This window comes from Eublepharis macularius, chromosome 12 (assembly GCF_028583425.1).
Source record: "Eublepharis macularius isolate TG4126 chromosome 12, MPM_Emac_v1.0, whole genome shotgun sequence".
In the NCBI taxonomy this organism is placed as follows: domain Eukaryota; kingdom Metazoa; phylum Chordata; class Lepidosauria; order Squamata; family Eublepharidae; genus Eublepharis; species Eublepharis macularius.
The window spans coordinates 20,078,311-20,099,657 of record NC_072801.1 but is presented as its reverse complement, the minus strand read 5'-3'; the positions used below and the strand labels follow the sequence as shown (position 1 = coordinate 20,099,657).

The window sequence follows — 21,347 nt, the reverse complement described above, 5'->3', positions numbered from 1 at the left end:
TAAGATTTTTCATTCGTCTTTTTGATTCAATAATCATGTGCCACATTCAAGAGCCCTGTGGCGCAGAGTGGTGAGCTGTAGTACTGCAGCCCAAGCTCTGCTCACGACCTGAGTTCGATCCTGGCAGAAGATGGGTTTGGGTAGCCGGCTCAAGGTTGACTCAGCCTTCCATCCTTCCGAGGTCGGTAAAATTAGTACCCAGTTTCCTGAGGGTAAAGTGTAGATGACTGGGGAAGGCAATGGCAAACCACCCCGTAAAAAGTCTGCCAAGAAAACGTTGTGGTGTGATGTCCCCACCATGGGTCAGTAATGACTCGGTGCTTGCACAGGGGACTACCTTTACCTTTTAATAATGTGCCACAGGATTACAATTCTCTTATTTGTTGAAATGTTATATTCGGTTGGATCCCCTGGGTCTGTTCTGTAAGAGGGGCCCTTTCCCAATGAAGGGAGCCTTCTCTTGCCCTGGAGGAAAGCAGCACTGCTAGCAGAATGAATCTTTGGCGGGTTTTGCAACCCATCGGGTTGCATCTGCCAACTTTTCCGCTGGGGGAAAAGGGAGGAATGAGAGCCCTTTGGACCAATTATGGGACCCGCATGGACAAAAGTCAGGAGAGTCCCCACTCTCCTGGCTTTCCACAAATGATACAAAACCGAATTATTCAAAGAGGTTTTTTACTCAAATAGGAAGACTGTATTATAGGGAGGGGTTCTCACATGCTTCGCTTATGAGTTAGGGCCCATAGACTTCACCACTATGTTGCTTCACGTATTATCTGTTACTTTAAATATGTACTCCAATGTACCTGTGCTTCATGTTATCTAATGTCAGCCCTAGAATTGATTATGTTCTGTTTCAACATTTCTTCAACTTTATATTGGATCCTTGCTAATGCTATGTCTTTGTACATTTGTATTTATTTATCTTATGGCATTGTTAATGGAAATGTCCTTGATAATGATTGTACTAATTGCACACTATGTAATCCGTCTTGAGTCTCAGTGAGAAAGGAGGACTAGAAAGAAAGACAGAAAGAAAGAAAGAAAAAGAAAAATGTCATGTGGGAGGGGAGCTGTAGTAAGTAGTGAGACTGAGTGAAAAAGCTGGCTGGATCCATTACCTTGTGATTTCCCCCTCCCTCTTTTACTTGTGATATTGTGATAACTTTGTAAGTTACATGACGTGTGAAACTGAGATGTATAGTGCTCGGGATAGATGTAGACAGAATATTGGATCAGCAGCCTGGTTTTGTTCAACATTCCTTGCCTTTAATCTTACTTGCTTAGTCTTGTTTGGTTACTGATTTTTAATAAATAAACTAGCAAAGGTTACAGATCAGAGCCTTTTCAAAGTTAATCACCCCTCCTTGAGAGTCCCTGTCTCAGCATCCTTCCTTATACGGGCTGTTGGTATCTTTCCAGGGCCATTGTTAATGTTTGGAACAACTTGGTGTCTAAAGTTCAGAACCAGTGGTTTAGTTATCTGTGGTTTAAATACATTTTCTTCATCTGTTCTCAAAGTCTCAGTAGTCAGGGTTTGCAAAAATGCAGAAATCATTTGAAAGAGACAGTTGAAAACGTCACCCGTCAAACACTCTCCCAGTGGAGAAAGTGGACAGAGGCTGCTTCCACACTAGGAACCGCAGCAGGAAGCCCCTGCATTTAAAGCAAACATCCACACAATGTCTTGCTCGTCCAGAGCAAGAGGTTTTGATCTGGTTCAAAGGGGAAAGTGCAGGGTGGCTGAAAGTGAAGCATGCTTTGGAACATTCCACCCACAGTCACCATGAGGAGGGTGGTGGCAGGGCCAGCCCAAGGCTAGGCTCAGGGGGGGGTCATTTCGTAGAAAAAGAGCTGCAGGAACTCATTAGCATAACTCATTAGCACAACTCATTAGCATATGCCACACCCTTGACATCACCGGAAGTGTGTCATTGACATAACTGATTTGAATATTGCATATGCAGACCAAGGTCACCCAGAGAGCTTTGTGGCTGAGTGGGAATTTGAATCCAGGTCTCTTTAGTTGTTGCTCTGCACCCTCACTGCTATGCTACACTAGCTCTGCAGTTATGTGGCAGGGTTTCAGGGTGGATTTGATTTAAATCAAACTGATTTAAATCACAATTTAAATCACGATTTAAATCACCAGTCATTAAGGCTTGATTTAAATCATAGTTTTCTACATAAAGACTAATTCTTGCTGGTATAACTTTAATATGCAAGTAGATGCCTGCCTTACCGATAGGTAAAGGAACTTCATTAAAGTATTCCCAAACTGGGTCTCTTTTACGGCCTGCTGCCATTATAGCTTTCTTCCTCCAAGGAAAGAATGTGATAAACCTCAGGTCATACACACAAAAGATCCAAAGACTTGTGCAGTATTGTGCTCAAAAAGTTTCACTTTCATTTTGTACTGCTTGCCCCTCCCTCCTCACACTTAGTTTCTTCTTGTGCAGATCTATTCCACTCCAAACAATCAGAAAAATATTGTTTCTATTCACTGAACTTCTTGAAACTTAGCACTGGAGGGGTTGATTCTGTCTTCATAGGTTTGTAGAACGATAGGATTAAGGTCTTTTTCTCAACTCTGTTCATGTTATAACATTTTTGCTGTGAAGAAGAGGCATGTGCTCTCTGCTGAGCTGACACAAATTCAGTTTTGAGAACTGCAAAACCAAGCATCTGTGATAATATCTTGTAGGCAGAGAAACTGCCCAATAATCTTACAAAAACCTCTGGAAGAGCATGACATTGTGAATGGATTAATGGAATTTATTTACCAAAAAAATTAAACATATACAGCCATAATTAAAAACTAATCTTTATTTCATGATGGAATAACCTTTGGATGGTAATATATTTTCCTCAAAAAGCATTTTATTTAAAAAAATCCGATTTAAATCAAAAAAATCTGATTTAAATAAAAAAAATCCGATTTTTTAAATTTTTTTTTAAAAAATCATTGATTTTTATCCACCCTGCATGGTTTTAATATACAATTTAGATAGTTATGCATAATGTACAGAGCTTTTTTGAGGGGGAACGCCCTGGAATGGTGTTCTGGCAGCTCTGGAATCTGCCCATGTAATTCCTTCCTCCTTCAGCCCCGCAGGCTCTGCAGAGGAGGTTAAGTTGCTTCAAGTTCATTCTGCTTTCTTTTCATTCCTCTGTTGGTGTGTGAGTGAGTGTGTGAGTGTGTGTGTGTGTGTGAGAGAGAGAGAGAGAGAGAGAGAGAGCAGATGCTGCTCGGGCCCAGCTCGGGCTCTGCAGAGGAGGTTAAGTTGCTTCAAGTTCATTCTGCTTTTTCATTCCTCTGTGAGTGAGAGAGAAAGAGAGAGCGAGCAAGTTGGGGCCCAGTGCAGGCTCTGCAGAGGAGGCTAAGCTGCTTCCAGTTCATTCTGCTTTCTTTTCATTTCTCTATGAGAGAGTGAGAGCGAGAGAGCAAGAGAGAGAGAGCAGAGCAGAACAGAGCAGAGCTGCTGGGGCCAGCTCTCCAGAGAGGCTAAGCTGCTTTGAGTTCATTCTGCATTTCATTTCATTCCTCTCTCTCTCTCTCTCTCTCTCTCTCTCTCTCTCTCTCTCTCTCTGTGTGTGTGTGTGTGTGTGTGTGTGTGTGTGTGTGTGTGTGGGAGGGAGGGAGGGAGGGAGGGAGGGAGGGAGGGAGGGAGAGCAAGCAGAAGCTGCTCGGGCCCAGGTGGGCTCTGCAGAGGAGGCTAGGTTGCTTTTAGTTCATTCTTTTCATGTGTGGTGGGAGCTGTGTATGCCCATGTGTGTGCTGCTTTGAGTTCATTCTGCTTTCTTTTCATGGGGGTGTGGGGGTTGTGTGTGCTGCTTTGAGTTCATTCTGCTTTCTTTTCATGAGGGTGGGTGTATGTGTGTTACTTTCAGTCTTTTGTTGACTGAAGTTAACATTGCTATGCTTCCCACAGCCTTTGAATGCAGATTGGTTCTGTGTTAATTAAATATATCAGTTATGGTTATTTGTATTAGTTAAAATATCAGTTATGGTTATTCCAGTTTTATGCTAGGAATGGATAGCTGTGTCCAAGTCACAGAAGGCTTTCATCGATAGATTCATCAGCATATAGGTGTTCTTATGTCTTAATAGCTGTAACTCAAATGGTTCTCCCAACCCTCAGCTGATTAACATCACTGACATTGCAGTGGACATATGGCTGTTAAGGAAGTTTTTATGAATATTGTTTGTCTGGGACATTGGAATATTTATCAGCATTTCGCAATGTCACAACAGCTTAGCCATTGGTAAGGTAGAGTTGGCAGGCAACAAAAAAAAGCAATTTTCATCTAAGTATAAATCTAATAAAGCTAAAGTCGAATATCTTCTTTTGAATTGCTCCAGTAAAGCAAAACCCTCCCTGAAAATTTGAAAATTCAATATTCATTAGATTAGGAATTTCAGACTCTGTGGAATTTTGAGAATGAATTTTGGAAATTAGTTAAATTAGTTAGAATTTAGATTTGTGAGATGAGTTTTGGATTTTTAGAGGCCCCCTCCTTCTTGCATATTTTAAAATATGATTCCAAAAAAATGAAATGTTTGGGAAAGGGAATAGAAGATTTCACTTTTTATAGAGGATACAGAAAGGAAAAAAAACCCTTTCTAATGATAGTGTAATTTTCCAAGCTTACTAACATTTATCTTGTCATAATGCATTGTACTGGGTTCCGGGAAGCGGCATCACTTCCGGAAGTGACGTCGTCACACATTTCTGGTAATAGAGAGTTCCACCACCTCTTTTCCCAGAAAAGCCCTGATAATGTATATGTATAATATACACGTATTGTTCTGATTTATTGTTGCATGTTTAATGTTGGGAAATGCATATATTGTACACGGTACAAGGAAACAGTTGGATGAAAATAAAGAATGACAGCTATAGTTTGCACAAGGAAGAAGCTAGATCAAAATGGAGATCAAAGTAGCGTCAGATAAGCCTCCAGCATATGTCACGGGTTATGGATTTCTTGCTGAAGTAATTAGTGTGCCTCTGAGAACATGCAGAGGGAAATCTGTTTTGCTGAATGGTTGCTAGCTGCTTATCTTGCAGGTGTTTTGGTTAAGATTTCCTGGCAGGCCTGGGAACACGGCCTTGAAGTTACAGCAGAGACTGCACCAAGCTCCTAAGAGTCTGAACAGAGCTCATCCCTTCCCTCCTCCCCTCTTCCCAGGCTCTGTGTGCCAAAATCCTAACGGACTTACTTTCCCACTGGGGGGTTGGGGACTTTGACCTATAATTAACCTTGCTTGGGCCATTCCAGCCAATACTCCTGTCATAGCATATTGATACTGGTATTCTTCTTTAATAAAACCAACTTTAACTCATTCACACCTGTGATGCAGTGAAGTGTTTTGGGAAGTGCCTGGCAAGACCTGACAAGTAGCAGTGCTGAGAAACTCAAAATCATTTCTATTTCTCACAGCTTGCTAACAAGAACATTGTAAAAAACTGGTTGGGTTGGATGCCATAGATCTGTTCCATGAATGGCTTAAGGAGTCTTCCTCTTGGTGCCCAGGGCCTCTCTCATCAGGAAATATGCTTTAGGTCAGGGAACAGAGAAGATTCTACAGATTCCAGCCTATTTATTTCAGCTCCTTCCTCAGTGAAGGAACTGCTTAGCTACCTCCCTCTTGGTCCTTCATTCTAATTTATAAACCCCCTTGACCTTTAGTTTGGAGGCCCAGCATCCAACAGAGAAAGAGAGAGGTAATCCTGGTATCAACATGGCTTGAATAATTTTCTTGGTTACATAGGTTCTTCAAAGCATTAAGTGTTGGCAGAGTGCCTTACACAACGATAGCCATGCAATACTGATTAAAGAATAAAGAAAGTTTATTTAGGAACTACATACTTGATAGTGAAGAGGAGAGATAGAGATAGTGTCTCGCTATCTAGTTGACTGAGAGAGAGAGAGTTCCCAGAAGAAGCAGGATATTGCCCCCAAGAACACCAATCTGGAGATAAGTCAAGAAAATGACACTTAATAGAAAGAGGAGGTGCTGTCCTCACATCTGACTAGCCCTTGCTGCCCCCGTAGGGTCTTCTTCTCTTTATCTTTGTACACCAGACGTTGCTACGTCCAACAACATTAAGCATTTCCCCATTCTTTCTTCCTTAACTCATTCCTTTGGATTTTCCCTGTGATTGTCTTTGGCAATTCCTGGACAAATTCCATCTAGGAAAACAAAAAGAGCAAGGAATGTTGAGTTGTCATCGTTGTATAGAAAAGAGCCCTAGCAAAGAGTTATTGTTGAGCAAAGTGTCATTCAGGGTTCGCAGTTTACGTTATCTGGTGTCTGCAGGCAGGAGAATGAAGTGGCAGAATCCTGAGGGGCAGAGTGGTCATGTGAGGAATGCCAGCCTATCATGAGCTTTTTTGGGCAACAGAGATGTGGTTGATGGCTTTGTTTGGTAAGGATCTGATTGATCATTTCCACATTCTTCTTCTCCCTCCTCTCTGGATATGCTTCCAATTCACTGGGCATGCTTACCTTCCTTGGATATTTGTAGGGAGCAGTAAGCTTCTTGACATGTTCTTGAAGCTCGTGAGTTAATTTTTCCTTATCTTGGGACATGTAGTTCAGGGACAAAACAACAAAAGCCTTCACTACCTGCAAAACAAAGTTGGCATAAGCGACAATGCCGAGATATGAAAGCTTGTTCCTAGTTCCCAGATAGGACCAGATATATTCCAGAAATTTTCTAAAATTCTGTAAAATTAAATGGCCAGAATTTGAATAAGAAGTTAGTTTCATGTGGGTATCCATGTTTCCTCTTAGAAAAGTAGTTTATACATACTTTGGGACATCAGTTAATTAAATAAAGTTGACACCAATGGCTCATATGATTGGGTTTCAGAGGGGATTCCAGCTCCCTCTGAAGGCATGTAGCTGTTTAATGGGCACCAAACCTGGTAAGTAATGGAAACCCTCCTAGACTTACCATATAGGCCACGGGTATCTATGCAGCGTCAGTCAGATTTGTGTTGAATATGCATGCAACTTCAGCAGTTCAGAGACTTCCAACTCCACATTCCTCTCATTGGTCAATATGGATTGACCCAAGTATAATTTGCACCATCATTGCCAGGCATTTTAGAATGAGGATGCTATGAGTTTTCTTCTTGCATTTCTAATTGCTTAAGGGCCGTGCTAAGAGCAAGAGGGACCACCATCCAGAGATGACGTTACTAAGATCATTCTCATTACCTCTCCTCTGAGCTGGTCTGGGCTGCTAACAACAGCGGCTTCTGCAACAGCTGGGTGCTCTAAAAGAGCACTTTCCACTTCAAATGGTCCAATGCGATACCTAAGAAAGGAAAGGAAACACAATCAATTGGGGGGAAAGGTACGAGCCAGAGAAAGTGTTCAGCATTATAAATGCATCTGTGGGAGTGGAGGAAAATGCCATCAAGTCATAGTCAATGTAAGGTGACCCTGTAGGGGTTTCAAGGCAAGAGATTAACAGAAATGGTTTGCCATTGCTGGCCTCTACACAGCAACCCTGGCCTTCCTTGGGGGGGTCTCCCATTCAAGTACTAACCAGGGCCAACCTTGCTTAGTTTCCAAGATCTGATGAGATCAAGCTAGCCATCCAGGTCAGTTAAATGCTTCTTTACTTGGGTCATATACCTTGACAGAAGTAAAAAAGGAAGAATTTATTGTCTGAATTGTTAGAACTTGGAACACATGGGGATCCAAAAAAAATGATGTTACGTCTAAAAGGAATCATGGCTAAATTTTCAGACCAGCATGGTGCTGAACAATCTTTGGGTTCATTGGACTGGATGCTCCTAGGTCTACATGGTCTCTCCCGTTTGCAGTGACCCTTCCCTGCCAATAGTTCCCGCTGTCCTTCACAAAAATATTTGATTCCAAAGGAGGGGGATCAGGTAAGGTGAGTGTCACAAAGGGAAGCTTCAAGAGGTTTGGTGTTCTTGGGGAAAACTTGAGAAGACTTGAGATTTTCCCAAGAACGTTTATTGAGGAAAAGAATGAATTAAGAGATAAGCCAATTGAGAGCCAGTCTATCTCTAATCAGAATAACATTTTTTTATCAAGGAAATGCCCATTCTCAGCCTAACATACCTTACAGGAAAGTTGCTGTGAAGATAAAATTGAAGAGAGAATAATGTAAGCTGCTTTGAGTTCCCATTGGGGAGAAAGGTGGGGTATTGATGATGATGATGATGATGATGATAAATAATCTCAACCATTCAAGTCATCAAGGGATAACCACAGCTAACATGTGATAAGAATGCATGTATGCATTCTTTTTTTAAACAATGAAGTATTGCTTGTTTTAAATTGTTTTCATTAGCTTGATGTTTGGGGCTGCATTACTGATATGGTAGTTTTGTTTTATTATAAACTTACCTTGAATTCACTTTGGGTGAAGAACAGTGGTATAAACATGTTTTAAAATAAATATATCCAAAGCAGAATATGTATTAGATTGGTTGTGCAAACGACCCAAAGGAAACTCACCCTCCTAAACTAATAAAACTAACCCTGAAGAATTGATGATATCGTCATTTCTTCCAACAAACCAAATATACCCATCCTTATCTTTCTTTCCTCTGTCCCCTGTAATGTAAAAAGAGCCACGTTCCGTTGCAGCTGTTTTCTCTGGGTTATCCTAATGAAATATTTCAGAAAGAACAGAATTAACCATAGATATATTTGAAAAGCAATTGCATTTTGCCCAGCCTGACATAATCTGTAACCAGTTGATTCTTCTTTCTTTCTAGAAAAGAACAGGGTAGCTACATTATAGCTCTCTTTAAGAGGAATCCAGAGATCTTTTTATCACCTTCTGTGGAAAAAGATATAAAACCTTATGATTTTTTGGATGTCCTCAGGTTTCCCTCTGTTTTAGATTTGTTAAAACATCTTTTACTTAGGAGATGAAAGGATGTCACAGCCGTAGCATTATCTTTCATATGAATTGGATCCATCTGCGATCTCTGGAGCTGGCATGCATATTGCTATAGGTTGTGCTCTAGGCATTAACCAGTTATCATGACAAGCTAGAAAAAGTACAGGTCCTATGTATGTCCTATGAAGTCAGTGTTATTCTCCTGTGGGTTTCTTACAGCGTAGTGCAAGAAAAGACCAAGAGGCCTTTCAGGCTTCACTTTGATGGCAATCTCTCCTTCCTTTTCTGAAGGCAGAACATTTGTGTTTTCATCTATGATCTAGAAGAAGAGAAATATATCACCAATTAAATCTCATTTATTCCAGCCTATTAAGAGCAGCTATAATTTAAAACAGTCTTTTAAAAAGTAAATATATTTAACTAACCTGGACATCATACGGTGCACACGCCTTTCCCATGGAACCAGGCTTGATTTTCATCCCTCTGAGATTTGAACAAATCATACCCTGTTTGAGAGAAGAGCGCTTTTCCCCTCAGTGGTCTTGGGGACGTGTGAAGCCCAATGCCATGTACATTTATTCCCTTTTCAACAGGGCTAACCTCGAAGTCCAAAGACAGTATACATAGGACTGTAGCTGTAAAATGTTTGGATGGCCAAGGCTCAGCAGAACAGATTTTAGATTTTCACAAGTGGGGGACACCCAAGGACTTGTGTGGGGCATCTCATTTCCCGTTTCCGACCACGTCCTCTTTCCTTTCTTTGGCCCCCGTAGTCTCTCCCTCTTTTCCTGCTTTGTACCAGCCTTTGTTTGCCCCTGTCTTTACCTCCCTCCACGCAGCCTCTGCCCTATGGCCCAGTTGTGTGGTACCAGCTGAGCTGGGCCCAGTTGTATGGTGGGGAACCTGCAACGATTTGTGGGAGTATTTCACTTTTCCCTGTATCCCCTTCCCCACCCTATTCCTCTTTCCCTCCTTCTGGCAGCTTCCATATGCTCACCTTTCCGTATGTGCTTCTTTCCTTCAAACCTACTAAACAACTTAACTTTCGTCTGTCCTCCATCTTCACCTATATTTCTTAATTTACTTCATTTATATACAGCCTTTCTCCACACTGAGAACGCAAAGCAGCTTACATCAGTCTCCTTGCTTCCATATTTCCCTCACAACAACCTTGAGAGGTAGGTCAGTCTGAGAGTATGTAACTGGATCAAAGTTACCCTGTGAGCTTCCACAACAAAGTGGAGATTTGAGTCTGAGTCTCACAAAGTCTACCCTGAAGTCACGCATGTCTTACAGTATCAAGTCATGGGGTGGTTGTTTCTGAGTCTGGCCTCCATGAGTTCTCCCTCAAGACCCCAACAGCCCTGGAAAGGGCCCTCCCTTCCCTCTATCTTTTCCTGACAGAAACCAAGCCTGGAATACTGGCTAATGGTTGCCCAGCAACAGTAGGGTTGCTAGGTCTCCTTACTTCCCAGTGGGTTTTTGCTTCCAAGAAGTGATGTCATCATGAATGCCTGGGAGTGCGTGCAGTTCACACTGGGCCAATTTGAGCCTCAAATGGGCCCATTTGGGCCTAAATCAGCCCAGTGTGAAGCCTGGGAGCGCACCCTGAAGGCCTATTCCCCTACCTTTCTCCCCTGCCAACCAAGTGAATAGTGGCAGGGGGAAGGGGGGTGACAACTCAGTAACAGCTGCTGAGGGCATCTAGTTAAAGCTACAGGCACTCCTTTTGTCATTTTGGGTTTTTAAACACACACCCCCCCCCCATGTAATTTTTTTTTAGATTTCAAATTTTTCTGCAAACCTGGGGCATTTTCCAGGTATGTAGGAAGATCTGTCTTGTCTGTTCATGGATCCAGTCTCCAGATTTAAGTACCTTCAGATCAGGGCCACTTGGCTACTAGTATATAAGATAGGATGTTTCATATTCTAAGCATGGCTGGCTCTCTAATGAGTCTCTCATACCTAGGATGCACTCTACGAAACTCTACTGAGGCAGGAGTGCAAAATTCACAATGACCGAAAAGGGCTCTTGTCAGTAAATAATTTGAATGTTCCTATCTTGGATCCAAACATTTTGTCAGAACAAATGTTCACTTGGGAACGGTTCTCTTCCTATACATCAAGTTTAAGGAGGAATAGCCAAAGTATTTGGACAGAAAGCTGCCACTCACAATTGACAGTGCTGTGATCGCTCAACCAGTGGACTGACTTGGTAGAAGGTAGTTTCCTGTATTCCTGTGAAGGCTGCCATCCTTTGTAAAAGACTGAAGAGCCATTATTCAATGGCAGAGCAGCTGTTTGATATGGCAGAGGTTCCCAGTTTTGGTCCTTGAGATCTCCAATTTAACTGGATGTTAAATGATGCAATACTTGCTTCTGTTCTGAGTATGCAGCAACGGGCTACCTTGCTGAAAGGAAGCTGTATAAAATGGCTTAAAAAATCCCTCAAGGCTTAAAAATAGACTTTTAATTTTTGCGGACTTACCGTTTCTGTCTGTCCATACATTTCATAGATGTCCAGCCCTGTCTTGCTTTTCCACTGCTCCATGACTTCAGGGTTCAGCGGCTCCCCTCCACTTATGCAGTACTTCAGACTCATGAACTTGTAACTTAAAGAGGATGCGAAACCAATTAAGGCTAATATTCTGGGGTATGCTAGAAACGTAGCATCGAAACAGCAGTCGGTGCAGTATAAAAGAGGGGCCCAGGTTTAAATCTCTGCTTAGCTCTAAAATTTACTGGGTGACCTTCAGACAGTTGCTCTCTGTCTCAGCTTAATTTATCTCATACAGTTGTGGTGAAGACAAAAGAGAGAGGCCATATACTCTTTGGAGGAATGGTGGGATAAAAACATCACTAGAGTTTCCTGGCAGCATGCCCAAGATGAGAGGACTTCTTGAGAAGTGTGCTTAATCTGGGAATCTGGAAACTGCAGTCTTGACATACACTAGACCACTAGTGTGACCTACGTACTTATGATATCTACAGTCTCTGCACCAGAATAAAGATTTCTAGATCTTTGCGGTTCCTGGAGAATTTAGAGGAGTCTTTTTTCATTGGTGTGAACAGAAATCCTTAGCTACTCTTTTCAAAGAGTGAGCCAGTGTGGTGTAGTGGTTAAAATGTTGGACTAGGCCTGGGGCAACCAGGTTCAAATCCCCTACTCAACTAGCCAAGAATTTAATGGGCCGTTTCCACATGGCTTACCTGTATGCGGCATGTCCCGGTAAATCGTGCAAAAAACGTGGAAGATTGCATTTCCTTGCGTGAGATTTGCACGATGTCATGCGACGTCGCACAAATCTCGCACAAGGAAACGCAATCTTTCGTGTTTTTTGTGCGATTTACTGGGACATGCCACATACAGGTAAGCCATGTGGAAACGGCCCTGGTGTTCTTGGACCCGTCACTCTTGTTCAGCCTGTCCTACCTTACAGTGAGGTACTGAGGAGCAGGGCTCATTTCAAGGGGGAACGCGCAGGAACGCAGTTCCAGCAGTTCCCCAAAGAGGTCACATGTCAAGTGGCCCCGCCCACATGACTCGGCCATTTTGGGCCCATTTCAGTCTGGATTGGGGCCAAAACAGCCCGGATTGGGCCTCTGATGGGTGGTGGATCACGCTCTTGCTCAGCAGCGACCCAATCCTGACCATTTTGGGCCCCTTTATGGCCATTTTCAGCCCCTTTTTGGCTATTTTCAGCCCCCTTTTGCCATTTTGGGTCCAATTTTGGCCCTGAATGGCTAGGACTGGGTCCAAAATAGCCAGGATAGGTGATGTCAGGGGGTGTGGCATATGCAAATCAGTCTTGCTAATGAAACATTTCTGGTGATGTCAAGGGGCGTGGCATACGCTGATGAGTTATGCTAATGAGTTCCTCCAGCTCTTTTTCTACGAAATGACCCCTGCTGAGGAGAATGGGTAAGCCATCCTGAGCTACTTAAAGGAATGGAGGGCAAGAAATGTAATAGACTAGTTCTGTTTTGGGTCATTCTGTGTCTGCAGCAATGGGATGTGAAGTGGGCCAATGAATAGTGAAATATAACCTTTTCCAGAAAGCAGTTCTCAGAGTACCTGGTAAGATCATTTTGCACCAACATGCGGAACAAGGTTGGAGCTCCCAAGATGGTGGTAATGGGAAACCGGGAGAGAGTCTAAAAAAGGAAGCAGAGTTTGCATATGAATTACATGGTCTGAAGTGCTGAATCAGTAGAACATCATGCTACCCATGTTGAATTATCACACTACAGTTACATGCATAGAGGTTTTGGACCTCAGAAGAAGACTCTCTAAATATTAAATATCCTAACAACCCACAATTTTCTGATGGCCCCTAGATGGCCAGTGTGTTATACCAGTTGGTGTGTTGAACTAAGATAATTTGGATACTCTCACTCCAGACTTGCTTAAGGCTGCTCACAGCTAAAACAATAAAACAAAACTACCCAAGACAATAAAAACGAGGCAAAAAAATCACACCAATAAAAACTAGCCATTAAAAAGAAGCTAAATGAATAAGAAAAAAACAAGCCAGGGAATAAAATTTGGAAACAGAGTCTAAAACGTGTTCACAGGCTAGGAACATCTTGGAGTCTCAGAGAGACTAACAAATGAAACTTAAAACAGTATACATATAATTATTTCCTTTTCCCATGTAATCTTAACTGCTGGTAGATATATGAAGGGAGCACAGAGATATGAGCACAGAGTCATCTTACATTCAGGATGGTGGTTGATTCCACTTGCGGCAGGCGGTGTACAAATACACAAGACCCAAGAGCCCAGGGGTCAAAAAAAGATCCTATCGCAGCTACCACCCAGCCTGTATCTGCAGTGCACCACATAATATCCATAGGCGTTAAATCCAGCCAGTACCTGATAGAACAGAAAGAAAGAGGGGCCGTTTTCACACGCTCCCTGGGAGATCATGCAAACTCACAGCAGGAAGCGTCTTCCTAGCACAATCTCCTGGCACGATCCCCTTTAATGGCCCAATGACATCCGAAAAGGGGCCATTAAAAAGGATTGTGCCAGGAAATCGTGCTAGGAAGACACTTTTATGCTGTGAGTTTCGCGCGATTTTTCGGGTGTGTGGCCTTGTGAAAACAGCCATGGTATGTGACAAATATATTTGCAGTATTGAACATATGTTTAAGGAAGCATGCTGTCCATACCTGTCATTCACGATGGGTCTGAAACCTAGACTCCCCTGCGAATGCTCAGCCATCTTAGGTGAACCTGTAGTTCCACTGGTAAAGAAAGCCATCATTGGGTCTTGAAGTTTTGTTTTCACACAGGTGTGGTCAGAAGGTGCCTCTCTATGGAATAAACAGCACCGTGGTGGCTAAAGTATCTGTCTTTCCAAATAGTTTAGAGCAGTGTACATAATTTCCTCTCTTCCAGTTTATCCTTACCACATTCTTGTAAGGTAATCTAGGTTGAGTGAAAATGTCTGGGGTGAACTTCAAGGTTGAAGTCCAAACTACGCATTACAATTTAAATGTGTAGACTTTGGGTTTTCCCAACCAGACTTTGACTCATTTTCCAAGTACATGGGTCCCTGATTTGGACTGGAACACTTTGGCTCACGAAAGCTCATACCGTACCACAAATTTTGTTAGTCTTATAGGTGCTACCGGACTCCTGCTCTTTTCTGCTGCTAGAGACAGTCAAATACGGCAACCCATCTTGATCAGTCTCCTAATTAGTTGGGGGAAATTAGCTTAAAGGAGATAAAACGAGAGGGGGTAACTAGTGTCCTCCACCGCATTTATGGGGATTGGTCCCTTGAGAGAATTCTCAGAATAAACCAGCCAGATGTTCTGCCAGAAAGGTTTTTATTAGGAGGCAAACGTTTTATTGAAAGGGCAAACATACAATCACTCACACAACACATACAAGGCTAACTAAGAGGAAATCAGGGAGGAGAGGGGAGAAAGCAATTTTGAGGAAGGCTATAATTACCAGTCTCAAAGATGGAGGTCCACAGAGGCAGCAGCAAAATAACCAGCGTTTCATGGAGAGAAGAAGAGAAGGCCCAAACAGATTTGAGGGTGTATGTATGGGCCTCAGAACACACACAGAAATCCTGGTGGCTAGGGACTCCAAATATAGGGCAAAATGCTTCCTGGGGCAAACTGATGTTTTTGACCCCAAAACAATAACTTTATGGGTTCTCTGGAGGTGGATAATGGTGGGAGATGCTTGATGATCCTTTGAGTACTGGATAGGAAAAGCTACCAGGTTTGGTGAATAGTGTTAGGTGTTGCTTAATTAGGGTAAATGGATGAGAGGAAGAGAGGTCGGGTATGAATGATATTAGTCGAGAGTTTCTTGGGAAACCTGTTGTCCTAAATTATGTGTCTCTCTGCGGCATGGAGGGGGCCATTACTCAGTCAGCCGCCCTGCCTCCCTTTCTAAAATATTTTCCCAGTCTCTTACCTCTCTGACATCCATTTTGTTTCATTTCAGGCCTGGCAGTGTCTTGCGCTTAGGAGATTTGAGGAAGGGTGTTTATGATATTCCATCTATAAACTTCCCCTCAGTGAGAGGAGGGATTTGAGCACTAACACTGCTGTTTTGCTGAAAGGGGTTCGGGGTGTTATTAACTCGGGGGGGGGGACACCACATGTAATGGGCAAATTTTGGTAAACGATTTCATGTGCTATTCCCCATGTAGAAGGATATCCCCACTCAGCCATTAAGCTTGGGTCACCTTTATGCAGTCGCTGTTTCTTCACTTAAACTACCTCCTCCAGTTGTTGTGAAGATAAAGCAGAGGAAAGAAGAACTGTGTGTGCTACCTTGACCTCCTTGGGAAAAGGCTGGGACAAAAATAAGTTAGATAGATGGGTCCCCATGTGTCATGGAGCGGACCCTTCAGAAGCTGCATAATGAGGACTACTCACTTTAAGAGGCCATTGAAGTTTAACCATCCTTCTCTCTTGCCTTCAGATGCCATCAATTTGGTTTTCAGGAAGTGACAGTCAGCTGCAGCAGAGTCCACTGCTGGAGCAAGAGCATCTGTAGTGATGATGCATTTAGCCTTAGATGCCTGGAGTCTGTACTGAATGTCTTTGGCTGTTAATTGGGATGTCCCAGGGATGAGAATGATTCCTACCAGAGCAAGACAGACATGTAGGAGACAGTTTGCACCAGTTCACTGTGAAAGTTCAACTTCCTTTTATGGCTTCTCCATATTCGGGGCTAATGGCTATCATTCTTCCCTCCCGCACCCAGTCTGATTGTGTTATTTGATAGATTGTTTCAGTTGATGTTTCTGTCTTCGTCTAAATGGCATTCCAGCAACAAATGAAAATGGGAAATTTTCCAAAGATGTCTGTGCATGAAAATTAAACACACACACACCCTGTTTATACACCCCTCCTGAGCAGCTACAGAGTTTGGTGGAGCAGTCAGTTTGAATGTTGGTGGCTACAATTTACATATGATTTCCAGAACTGTCCTCTGTCAGAGCTACTCCCCAGACCTATTTTCTGTTATATCTTGCTAGCTGTTTTTTAAATTGACCTGTCCTCAGGCAAGCTGCTGTCACCAACCACCATTCTGGGATCCGGGGGAGAACAATGATGACTCTGTCTCCTTTCTGCAGCCCGCAGTGGTCCAAGAGAACGTTGGCTGCTTTTCGGGACAGGGCTCCCAGCTCCTCAAAACTCCATCTCACTTCACCTCCTCTGCCGTTTATCCACCATAACGCTGGATTGGAAGGTCTCTTTCCATCCTATGCAATGGACACAAATGTGCATGGGAAGAGAAATGGTTTGCTAGGTTCTTAATAGAGCATTTGTACACATGAACATTTTGGGGTGTACAAATAGCTCCCAAATACGCCCTGCTCACTTCCTTCACCCTCATTGGAAAGCTTACAGCCTACCTTATAAAGCAACTTCTTCAGTGACATTGTTGTGCCTGGAACAGCCCATTGAGGTGGTGGTGGAGAGAGGGAGAACATAAACACACTGTACTGGGGAGAATCCCCCTTCAGGCTCATGCTGGGATCCCCCCCTGCACACCCTGTTCTGTGATCCCCAGCCAATGCCTAAACGCCAGCAGCCAGCTGTGATGGTTATGCTTTTTTAAACCGTTCAAACATCCATCACACATACTCTTTGCTATAGGGAAGGCAAAAACCCCAAGGCCTATTAGCCAATCCAAACCACCAGTAAAATTCCTCCCAGTTTGGTGTAGTGGTTAAGAGCACGGGACTCTAATCTGGAGAGCCAGGTTTGATTCCCCACTCCTCCACTTGAAGCCAGCTGGGTGACCTTGGGCGAGTCACAGTTCTCTGGAGCTCTCTCAGCCCCACTCACCTTACAGGGTGATTGTTGTGGGGTAATAATAACACTTTGTAAACCACTCTGAGTGGGCATTAAGTTATCCTGAAGGGCGGTATATAAATTGAATGTTGTTATTATTATTATTATTTCCCAGCCATGTTAACCAGCAACATCCTGCAGACATACCAAGGATGAATATCAACCAGAGAAATAAAAATTGAAGATATGGAGGGTGGTGGGGGGTTTTGCTGGCAGAGGGCTCTCCATACCCAGTGCACTTGCAGCCCTTTCCTTTTAAATGCAAACAGTGGACCCAATTTTTATTTATTTAATCATGTTGTTTATAGTCCACCTTTCTCACTGAAATTTAAAGTAGTTTACACAGGGTAATTCAATACAATCAACAGCTGGAGCGTTCAATTAATAATACAATTGGGCATAGATAGCAAAAATCTGAAAACAAGCAGAAATCCTATATAGAGCTGAAACAAGGCTGAGACAAAACATAAGCAATTTGATATGACATAATGAACAACAATAGCAGATAGTGCACAGCAGTGTAGTCTACAGCTCCTATCCCTTTATTGAACAATCTCTTTGAACCATTTCCTTATAGCACAGCCCTATTTACCTGTGTAAGAAAGCCCTCTTGAATAATTCAGTTTTGCACAATTTGCAGAAAGCCAGGAGAGTGGGAGTTTTTCTGACCTCCTTAGACAGGCCATGCTATAAGATGGGAGCCACCACAGAGAAAAGGTGTGTACGGGCAGCAGTTGATTTTGCCCATTTGCAAGATGACACCTGCAGAAGGGCCTATTCAGATGACCGAATGCTGCCATGGCAGAGCATAGGGAGAGAGGCTGTCCCACAGATATGAGAGCCAAGAACATGAAGGACTTTGCATGTGCTAGTCAACCCCTTGCATTGAGCCTAGTAACTGATGGTCACCCAATGGAGTGACTCCAGCCCTTAGGTCTGCTGACTCAGCTATGCAGCTGGTCACGGGGTTGAGACTCCAGAAGGCTGCCCGACAGCCACCTCGCAGAGAGTCAATACTGAGCATTCAGAGAGAGAACAGAATACTGGGCATAATTGCCCAGAATCATCCTGCCACCCATCCTGCCACCCCTATCCCATCCAGCTAGGCACAAACAATGCTCCAGCTTAAGACCAAGAGCAAAACTTCTTGTTTGAATCAAGAATCTTCTTCCCGATTATGTGATCCTGGCTAATCAGGGATTATTGTAGTCAGCATGATGCTGTCACATCATCATCAAACACACAGGCAATCAGATTTGGCTATGCAGTAGCTTCAGTGCCCATGAGAGCCAGTTTGGTGTAGTGGTTAAGAGCGGAAGGACTCTAAATCTGGAAAACCAGGTTTGATTCCCCACTCCTTTGCTTGAAGCCAGCTGGGTGACCTTGGGTCAGTCACAGCTTCTCTTGCAGCTGTAATAGAGAGCCAAGCTGTAAAACCAGGACGCCTGCATTTCCCATCAAAACTTGAGGGAAGCTGACAAGTGTCCAACCTGTGTCAGGCGTCACTTATAGCTTGGCTCTTAGTCTCCCATTTCACAATCCAGATCTGAGCCAGGGTCCCCAATTAGGCTAGCTATTTAAAAATGTTCCAGAATCCATCCATGGATCTGCTAGTGTCTTGTATCGCTAAGCTACTATTTATTTTCAACCTTGGGGGATGGGGAAACAAATGCATGACCAGATATTTTCCAGAAAGACTAAACTAAGCTGTACCTTTTCCATTTGAGACCATTTATCCAACACGTCACTTGCATAGTTAAAGTACTCTGGCAATTGCTGGTCCCTGTGTCTTAGGACTCTGTACTGTGCAGAAATTGGAGTGTTAAGCAGCCAGCAGGGTCTGTGAAGCAACCCAGGAGGCGATTTAAATCTCCAGGAGGATGTGAGGATCTGTGATCTCAGTAAAGTCTTCATGGTAGAAAAATTAGATCTTGGCCAACAAGGTCAGCAAAATTGTCTAGGAAAACATGATGAAGAGAAGTAGACATTATTTTGTCATATGTCCACAAGCAACCAAATGTCTGATTCCGGTGAGATTGCCTATATCGTTGCAAGAACAAAGTTGCATGCATTCTTACCAATATTCTATATACTATCATCTGTCTATTTGTTTTATAAATAGAGAAATCCACATTTCAACTTAGGTTTACTTATCAAGCTGTTCCCTCTACTTGCTAGATGTGCACAGCCAGAGCACAGCCTTTCCATATTTTGTCCTCACTTTTGTTTAGTTTGAACTGCTAGTAATGCTTTCTTTACCCTCCAACTCCCTCCCTGGAAGCTAAATCTCTGAGCATGAAGGTTGGATGCATCTTGTCTCTAGTATGCATGCCTATAAACGTTTGCACATGAACTATTGAGTGCCTTGAGTGGGGAACATCTTTAATATTTCACATGCTGCGATTGCTAAGGTATATTTTGAAAGTTTAATAGGTAGTACGTAGTAGGATAATTACAATTTGAAAATATATCTCTAACCCAAAAGAACAAACTTCCCCCTTGGCTTTTTAAATCCATGGAGGAGACGCGAGTATATTATGAGAATTAATTGGGGTGTCCCTCAGGGCTGCTGAGAGGGGTTGTGCCTCAGTAGTAGAGCATCTGCTTAGCATGGAGAAGGTCGCAGGTTCAGTCCCCGGCATCTCCAGTTAAAAGGATCGGGTAGTTGGTGATCTGAAAGACCTTTACTTGAGGTTCTGTAGTGCAGCTGCCAGTCAGAGTAGGCGACAGAGACCTTGACAGACAAAGGGTCTGATTTAGTATAAGGGCCTGGGAAACCAGGAGGACAAAATTCTGGGGAGGGGGAGGCTGATCACCCTGAGACCTGTGAAGTGGGGCAGGTGATGTGACCTTTAATTCATATGATGATTCGGGTTGGGTCTGAATGCTAAGAGGGGAGCCCTTCACCGGGGCGTCATTGGTTGCTTTTGGTACCCTGAAGTCACTGTTTTCATCTGTGAAATGTTGGCAGGGAAGGCAGTACTGACCTGTTAGACTGATGATAGTATCTGAAGACCTCCAGAGGAAGAGCTTCTTCACTGGCTGTTCTGGCTTCAAAAGAAAGAGCTTTGCATCTGTGGTTGGGAAAACATTGAACATGCCACATGTGCTCTTCAGCCTTGGCACAAGCTGCCCTGCTAAAGCAATGGGCACAGTAGAAAGTAGGCACAAGGGCAAGGCATTGCATACCAGTGTCCTCTAATAATTGACACAGCAAGTAACTCATGGCAGTACCTTGCCCTCCAGAACTTTGTCTCTCCTTCTCTTTTCACCCATATTTCAAGGGATATGTGTATATATAACAGGAGCTAACAGAATCCTTCTGCCCCAAAGCTGCTAAAACCCCCTCCTGACTTAGCATTCAATGGTTGCATGTCCTTCATGAGCAGTGGGTGCAAGACAAGCAAAAGAATTCATATGTAAATTTGACTCAGGCTGGGACTGAATAGGGACTATGAATGGTTATCTCATTATCAGAAGTAACTGATTTCCTTAACAGAAGCAAACTGATCTCCATATCAGAAGCTCTTGACTGCATCTACTCCTCCCTCTCCACCTATATATCTCACCAGTTTCTTCTTGCCCTCCATGCATCTGACGAAGAGAACTGTGGTTCTTAAAAGCTTATGCTACAATAAAGTTGGTTAGTCTTAAAGGTGCTACTGGACTCTTTTTGATTTTGCTACTACAGACTAACACGGCTAACTCCTCTGGATCTACTTTACATGGTGTATTCTAACGTGCACCTGGACACCTGCTGGAAAAATAATTTGAGCAGTGTGGAAACCAAGGGTTGGATTCTGTAACTCCCTTCTGCAAAGCTGGGTCCTATGAATCTCTTCTGCTATGTCCTCATAGGAGAAAGACTTCCTTCAGTTGAGAAAAGATTTCCTTTGTTCAAAGGATTCTCTATTGTAAGGAAGACTGGTGAAAAGGATCAACTTCTAAATGTGACTGTTATTTCTTAAGATGAAATTTTTACTGCCAGAAGACAGCTTTAAAAGCAGGTCAGACAAATTCATGGGGCATGGACCTATATCAGTGGCTGTGTGAAAACCATTGCTTTCATTTCAAGGGCTAGGAAACTGTTTGCTTGGAACATTTAAATGT

General features: G+C 43.1%; 1 protein-coding gene across 1 annotated transcript; it reads right to left on the bottom strand.

Moving 5' to 3' along the window:
- Positions 1–5,834: 5,834 nt before the first annotated feature.
- On the bottom strand, positions 5,835–20,406 carry LOC129338617 (acyl-coenzyme A synthetase ACSM4, mitochondrial-like). Its single transcript, XM_054992993.1, has 14 exons — positions 20,225–20,406; positions 18,951–19,194; positions 16,432–16,642; positions 15,810–16,017; positions 14,076–14,219; positions 13,620–13,776; positions 12,976–13,055; positions 11,389–11,512; positions 9,326–9,406; positions 9,118–9,219; positions 8,533–8,660; positions 7,232–7,331; positions 6,515–6,634; positions 5,835–6,198 (listed from the first exon to the last, which is right to left on the bottom strand). The coding sequence occupies exons 2-14, from the start codon at positions 19,149–19,151 to the stop codon at positions 6,112–6,114; spliced, it is 1,743 nt and encodes a 580-aa protein (XP_054848968.1). The 5' UTR covers positions 19,152–19,194; positions 20,225–20,406; the 3' UTR covers positions 5,835–6,111.
- Between the last annotated feature and the right edge of the window lie 941 nt (positions 20,407–21,347).

Bases quoted from the DNA above. Each gene is read 5' to 3' on its own strand.
- LOC129338617 (XM_054992993.1), bottom strand. From the start codon at position 19,151: ATGAAGACTTTACTGAGATCACAGATCCTCACATCCTCCTGGAGATTT. The intron at 16,643-18,950 runs GTACAGCTTAGT...TCCATTGCATAG, and splicing joins AATGGTCTCAAATGGAAAAG to GATGGAAAGAGACCTTCCAA. The intron at 11,513-12,975 runs GTACTCTGAGAA...ATCCTCTTTAAG, and splicing joins GTGCAAAATGATCTTACCAG to TTACAAGTTCATGAGTCTGA.